Source organism: Henckelia pumila, chromosome 1, assembly GCF_033568475.1.
Source record: "Henckelia pumila isolate YLH828 chromosome 1, ASM3356847v2, whole genome shotgun sequence".
Taxonomy (NCBI): Eukaryota; Viridiplantae; Streptophyta; class Magnoliopsida; order Lamiales; family Gesneriaceae; genus Henckelia; species Henckelia pumila.
In genome coordinates this window covers 172,380,025-172,387,485 of record NC_133120.1, presented here as the reverse complement: position 1 = coordinate 172,387,485, position 7,461 = coordinate 172,380,025, and the positions used below count along the sequence as shown (strand labels likewise).

The window sequence follows — 7,461 nt, the reverse complement described above, 5'->3', positions numbered from 1 at the left end:
ATTGTCATATGTAATATAATTGGGTCTGGTTTATGGCCCGTTTCCACCCCTTAAATATGTATCCCCTACTTGTCATTGAAATTTATTGTAAATTTATAAGACTCAGTGGGAGATAAAGATTTGAAGACAAAGGTGGGCCCAGCAGACAATAAAGACCGAAGAAATGTAAATTGGAAGCTCAATGTAATAGAATTGCATTGCATACTTGCATATTACCTAGGATTGCACTTAGACTCGTGATTGGCAACCACAGGTCGATTAGTAATGGAATCGATCATCCTAAAATAATATATGATATTATTGTTGTACGTATGTTTAGACTAAATTGTATGAATCCTGCAAGCATACAAATTTTGAATGATGAGACAAATTTTTTAAAATAAAAATCCCTCATTTTAAATATGATTTAAAATTGATATCAAGATATACAAAAGGGAATTTAAATATTGTTTAAATATTCCTACCTTCCATTAACGATCAATGTATAAGATGCTACCCGCGGATACGGTCCGGCTCATATTATTGGGGGGCCCGTTCGTCGGAAAGCTGTACATTGGATCGACACATGTTGTAAGTTGGGTGGAACTCCCATGGGATTGGCTCATATTATTGGGGATCCACATGGCGACCGTCCATCACAACTTAATATTGATGGGTCATCTTGACATGTCACAATAAACGACGTCATATTATTGGGCCCTTATTGGACATGAGGTAAAAATATGGGGATTGATTTAGAAGCAATTGGGCTCTACCTTTTGAAAATTATGGTTGACTGATATTATTCGGGACTATAGTTTGTCAATTGGACTCCATGTTCCCACTAAAGAAAATGTTTCTCGTTTTCACTAGAGGGTAGTGAAATCGTCAAAATAGTGGGAGTGTGATTCATAAAATAAAATTCGCCATATTTTATGTCTTAGTAAATTAATTAAACAAATCATCGATTATTGTCTGTTTCATCTCAGTATATCATTACAATGAATTCGCGAAATCCACTATACTCAATTCTCGAACAAAACAAACTTTCTATCTATAGAGATAGATCTAAAAGAATGATAACTCACTCTAGCAACCTACATCGACACCATATTAAAAAGGTATTCAATGGATGGGTCCAAGAGAGGACATCTACCTATGTGTCATGGAGTTTCTCTATCCAAATCTATGTGTCCCAAGACTGACGAAGAGATAGAGAAGATGACACACGTGCCATATGCGTCAGCCATAGGTAGTATCATGTATGGGATGATATCTACCAGACCGGATGTGGCCTATGCTCTGAGCGTCACGAGCAGATATCAAGCCAATCCCGGTCAAATGCATTGGAAAGCCGTGAAGGATATTCTTAAGTACTTGCGAAGGACTAAGAATGTATTCATGGTTTATGGAGGAAGAGAATTGAAATTGGAAGGCTACACCGACTCTAGCTTCCAAAGTGACGTGGATGACTCGAAGTCAACCTCTGGATTTGTATTCGTGCTCAATGGCGGTGCTGTCTCTTGGAAGAGTTTCAAGCAGGACACCACAACGGATTCCACCACTGAGGCAGAATACATTGCAGCATCAGCTGCTGCTAAAGAGGCGGTTTGGATTAGGAAATTCATCCAAGAGTTGGGTGTAATTCCTGAAGCTGTTGGTCCAGTCCCGGTGTACTGTGACAACACGGGTGCCGTTGCTCAGGCAAAGGAACCAAGGTCTCATCAGAAGTCCAAACACGTACTGAGGAAATACCACATCATCCGGGAGATCGTGGATAGAGGAGACATCACTGTCGAGAGAGTGGCCTCTGCAGACAATATCGCTGATCCGCTTACTAAGCCCTTGCCAGTACCATTGTTTGACAAACATCGCAAAGCAATGGGATTACGTAGTATGACTAGTTGGCTTTAGGGCAAGTGGGAAATTGAAAGAGTGGGTGCCCGGTTAGCCAACTTGTGGTTAAGGGCTGTTATGACTCTATGTGTATACAATCTTTTGTTTAATATAATTTAAAATTTTTAATAATGGCATTTACTTTATCTTCCTTCATATTGATATATTATGATATACTATTGTTGTTTTGATAAAGACCTTGAATATACTATAGTGTATGTAAGATGTGGTAGTACATTGGGATGACTATCATGAAACACATCTTATAGTCACTGTATATTCTAAACAGTTCCTAGTCGATTGAGCCGTCCGCAAATAAGGATAAGGATCGCTCGAGATTGAGACTAGCATTTGCGATGCCTAGTACCACGTTTCATTGGTATGGAACATAGAGATGTTCAAAGCATGCAAATGGATATTCATATGATGAATGATCGAACTACCCTATCAAGATTTTCCAAGTGGTTATCACTTATCGAGTGGATAAAGTCCGCGGTTTTGGTTGTACACCATTAGTCCTTACTACTTGAAGCATCATTGAGATTCTATATGCTAGTACTGTACTTTGACTCGTTTACCGACTCTATTGGGGTCATAAGGTGTCGGGATTGGGTGCAGTTACGATACATATAGGAGTCGATGCTTTGTTGTCAAGGATTCACCACATGCTTGCGAGCGTGGATATCCTATGCGATCTGAGGAGATATTAGTGTGACAAATCTCTGGCCAGAGTACATGATGTGCTTTAAGAAATAGTTTCTTAGTAGCACATGCGATGTCAATATTTGATCTTAAAGATTAATTTCATAGTTATCGAATCTCGAACGACTCTCGATTTACCAATGGTTGTTGATTCGATCGGGATATATGGATGAAGGGACCGCACTGTACGCTAACCAAAATCTATTGGTTCTTGCAGGCACTATCAGTGATACCTAGGGAATCATGGGGCGATGTTGCTAGGTGCTCTTACCATGATTCATTGGGTAAGTCGGAAATTGTTGTTCCGAGTCACAAGGAGTTGTGAGCCCACGGCTAGCTGTATCCCTGAACCATTGAGGGTCACACAAGTAATGGATTTCTAATCCCCGTTGAGATAATTAAATTTAAAGAGTTAAATTTAGTGAATAAAGAAGTGGAACTTCTTGTTTAAGAATAGAGGGAGTAAGATTTCCTAAAATGACATAGTGATGGACATTTTTGGAAATCACTGAATTTGGATTCAGAAAATTTATCTTGACTTTAAAAGATGCAGAAATGGTTTCTGTGCACATTGGTGAAATTGGTTTATCAATCTGAGTCACGATGAATTTTATATTAATTTCTGAACATGCGGGCTTTGCTTGTCAGGATTGAACTTATGACTAATGGGCCCTAAGCTGTTAGTAGCCCACATTATAAATAAGTTATTGCAGTGCAGAAATTACACGTAACAGGTCACAAAATTTCGAAACCTAGAGAGCCTCCTCTCTAGAATTCGGCCGCCCCCTTCCCTCACAGTGTTCGAAATTCAGTCTGCAAATTTCTGAATTTGCAGTCTGATTTAACAGATCATATCTGTTCTATCTCATCGTAGAAACTTCTGATAGACTTTATAGTGCAGTCTATCAGAGGGATTAAACTTCTGTTCGTGGACCTGATTGAAGAATTGTTCGTTCATCAGTTCTTGGGATATACAACAAGAGCAGATTAATCTGTTGGTGTCCATAATCTCGCTTCGAGATTTTAAGGTAAAATTTACATTGTTTAAATTTTATGTTATCAATTTTAATCGTAGGAATTTGATACCCATGATATGGAATTGTTCCATATAAAATTTTAAAACTTCCGCTGCAACGGGTATCACTTTCTTTTTCGATCCGAAGAACGACCGTGTTCCAACACTTCCACCGCATCCCTCCCCATCCTATAGCATGGGCTCGGACCGCATGGTTCGACGGGCATCGCACTCATGACCTCCCCACTCCTGGCAGTGGGTTTTTGCCCTCCCCAGGAATCGAACCTTGTACCTCCAGGCTTAAGTACAAAGTTTTATGATTCCGGGGGAGGGCAAAAACCCACTGCCAGGAGTGGAGAGGTCATGAGTGCGATTCCCGTCGAACCATGCGGTCCGAGCCCTTGCTATAGGCTGGGGAGGGATGCGATGGAAGGACGTGGGTCGTTTCATAAAAGGGCGCCCTTTTTTGTAACGACCCACGTCCTTCCACCGAATCCCTCCCCAGCCTATAGCATGGGCTCGGACCGCATGGTTCGACGGGCATCGCACTCATGACCTCCCCACTCCTGGCAGTGGGTTTTTGCCCTCCCCAGGAATCGAACCTTGTACCTCCAGGCTTAAGTACAAAGTCTTCTGATCCCTGGTACCATTGAGCTGGCTAGTACTACTGTTATTGCTGATAGCGTGCACACATCCCTTGGTCCGAGTACCTCCAAGCTCATCCGTTCAAAATCAGCAATCAAATCATGTTGGACTGTCAATTGGTTCAATGTTGCAGACTTGCGACTCAATGCATCTGCTACTACATTAGCCTTACCTGGATGGGAGCTAATGTCACAGTCGTAGTCCTTCACCATTTCCAGCCATCTCCTTTGCCTCATGTTCAACTCCTTCTGAGTGAAGAAATATTTTAGGCTTTTGTGATTAGTGAAAATCTGACACCTTTCGCCGTACAAGTAATGTCTTCATAGCTTCAAAGCAAAAACAACTGCCGCCAACTCAAGATCATGAGTCGGGTAGTTCCTCTCATGGACCTTCAACTGTCGAGATGCATATGCTATTACTTTATCATCCTGCATCAAAACAGCTCCTTATCCACTCTTATAAGCATCGATATAAACCACAAAACGACCCGTGCCTTTGGGAATTGCTAGCGCTGGCGCTGACATCAGTATTTACTTCAATTCTGCAAAACTCTTCTCACATTGTTCTAACCACACAAACTTCACACCTTTTCGAGTTAAGGAAATCAGTGGTAGAGCTATCTTGGAGAAGTCTTGAATAAATCTCCTGTAGTAGCCTACTAAACCCAAAAAAACTCCGTATTTCTGTAGCATTCTTTGGAGCAACCCAATTTCGAACCGCTTCCACCTTAGACGGATCCACCTCAATTCCCTTAGCTGAAACTATATGACCCAAAAATGAAATCTGCTCCAGCCAAAATTCACACTTACTGAACTTAGCATACAGTTGCTTTTCTTTCAAAATCTGCAACACTGTAGTCAAGTGCTGACGATGCTCCTCTAGACTGGGAGAGTAGATCAATATGTCATCTATGAAGACTATGACAAACTGATCCAAGAATGGTTGAAACACCCTGTTCATCAAATCTATGAACACAGCTGGTGCATTGGTCAACCCAAACGACATTACTAAGAACTCGTAGTAGCCATAGCGAGTCCTGAATATTGTCTTCTGCACATCTACATCATTCACCTTTAGCTGATGGTAGCCTGATCGTAGATCGATTTTTGAGAACACCTCTGCCCCTTGAAATTGGTCGAACAAGTCGTCTATTCTGGGCAAGGGATATCTGTTCTTCACTGTAACTCGATTCAGCTCTCTATAGTCAATGCACAACCTCGTTGACCCATCTTTCTTCTTAACAAACAACACCTGTGCACCCCATGGCGATACACTCGATCTGATGAACCCCTTATCCAGCAACTCTTTCAATTGATCTTTCAGTTCTTTCATCTCAATCGGTGCTAATCTGTATGGTGCCTTAGAAGCTGGCTTAGTTCCAGACATCAATTCTATCCCAAATTCAACTTCTCTGACTGGAGGCAATCCCGCAACATCATCGGGAAAAACTTCTGGAAAGTCCTTCACTACCTCCACTTCCACAAGTTTCGGTCACTGCACTTACAGCTCGCCAGTTAGACTTGCAAGAAATCCTGTACACCAATTACTCAATAACTGCCAAGCTGTTCCTACAGAGATCATATCTGGTAAGCTCCTCTTAGATGTAGTGCGGTACACAAATGGTTTTCCGTTCTGATCTTTCAAAGAGACAATTTTCCGTTTGCAGTAAATAATAGCCTCATGCTGAGCCAAGCAGTCCATCCCAAAAATCGAATCAAAATCCACCATCTTCAAAACAATAAAATCTGCACACAACACTAGACTCTGCATCTGAACTTTGCAATTTCTTACCACACTACTACTTTTCAGTTCTTCTCCTGAGGGTAACGACACACAAAATTCCGAAATAGATTCATCCGGCAAGACCCTCAATTTTATCATAAAACTAACAGACATAAAAGAATGCGTAGCTCCTGTATATATCAACACGAAAGCAGGTAAATCAGCAATATGGATCATACCTGTGGCAATTGCAGAATCTGGGTCAACCTGATCGTGAGTCATAGCAAACACTCTTCCCTTGACAGGCTCCTTTGATTGCGGGCAGTCTTTGGAAAAATTCCCTGGCCTCTTGCAGAGAAAGCAAGTATTGGTCCCCAGCATACATTGACAGGAGTGTGATTTCCCACACTTCTGACAGATAGGTGCATTCTCCGGCCTTGGAGCATTGGCGTTCGGTTGATTCTGTCCCTGAGGTCGCGCCTGATTGGGGTTTTGGCGTTGCTGCTGCTGTTGTCTCCTTTGAGCTGGAGCTTGGTATGGCCTCTTCTGACTAGGCCCTTGCTGCTCTCTCCCCTGGTAACTGATTCTCTTCTCTTGCGATTCTTTGATAATATCATTCCCATCTTTTTCTGACAACATAGCCTCATCTACTGCTGCTTGGTACGTTTTTGCCCCACTCAATCTGACATCACGACGAATAGTGGCATTCAGTCCTTCTGTGAAATTCTTCAACTCCTCTGCAGCATTACCCGAAATCATGGGCACAAAGTACCTCCCCCTCTCAAACTTCTTCACATACTCGGCAATGGACATGCTCCCTTGGTGGAGCTTCAGAAATTCTCTGGAAAGTCTAGTCATGGTGATGATAGTGAAATACTTCCCATAGAACACATCTTTGAATCCATTCCAAGTCAACGTAGTCATATCCACAGCAGAACGGGCTCCCTGCCATCAAACCCGTGCATCATCACGGAACATAAAGATGGCACACCTCACACGGTCTGCATCAATGAGCTGCATGTAGTAAAAAATGGTCTCCACTGACTGCACCCATTCCTCGGCTACAAGGGGATCAGCCCCTCCTTTAAACTCCTGTGGCCCTAGATCCTTAAACTGCTTAAATATAGGATTGGTCAAAAGCGGCTGGTTGTTGTTCCGCCCTCCCACTTGTGCTTGGATTAACTATTGGATCTGTTCCCCTTGGGCTCTACTCTGCTCTTGCAACAGAGTCGCCAACCCAGCAAAAAACTGGTTATTCTGATTGTCCTCATTGTTCGGATTCCTACGGTTAGCCATGATCCTGATGTCCATACAGTCCACATGCTTAATTAGGTTATTTAAACATAACATCATAATCAATATGCATAATTTATTAATCGTAATTACTATCATGCATCTTAAACAATCCATAACATAAAACTTACACACATGAATACGAAGCATAGGGTCGTGGCGAGAATGCATGCGTGCAAACAAACCCAGAGCGAACTGCTCTGATACCA

At 42.0% G+C, this 7,461-nt stretch overlaps 1 protein-coding gene across 1 annotated transcript; it reads right to left on the bottom strand.

Annotated features, from left to right (window-relative positions):
- Nucleotides 1-4,557: 4,557 nt before the first annotated feature.
- Nucleotides 4,558-7,255, bottom strand: LOC140874472 (uncharacterized). Its single transcript, XM_073277763.1, has 6 exons — nucleotides 7,171-7,255; nucleotides 6,956-7,059; nucleotides 5,785-6,904; nucleotides 5,489-5,703; nucleotides 4,808-5,020; nucleotides 4,558-4,665 (listed from the first exon to the last, which is right to left on the bottom strand). The coding sequence occupies exons 1-6, from the start codon at nucleotides 7,253-7,255 to the stop codon at nucleotides 4,558-4,560; spliced, it is 1,845 nt and encodes a 614-aa protein (XP_073133864.1).
- Between the last annotated feature and the right edge of the window lie 206 nt (nucleotides 7,256-7,461).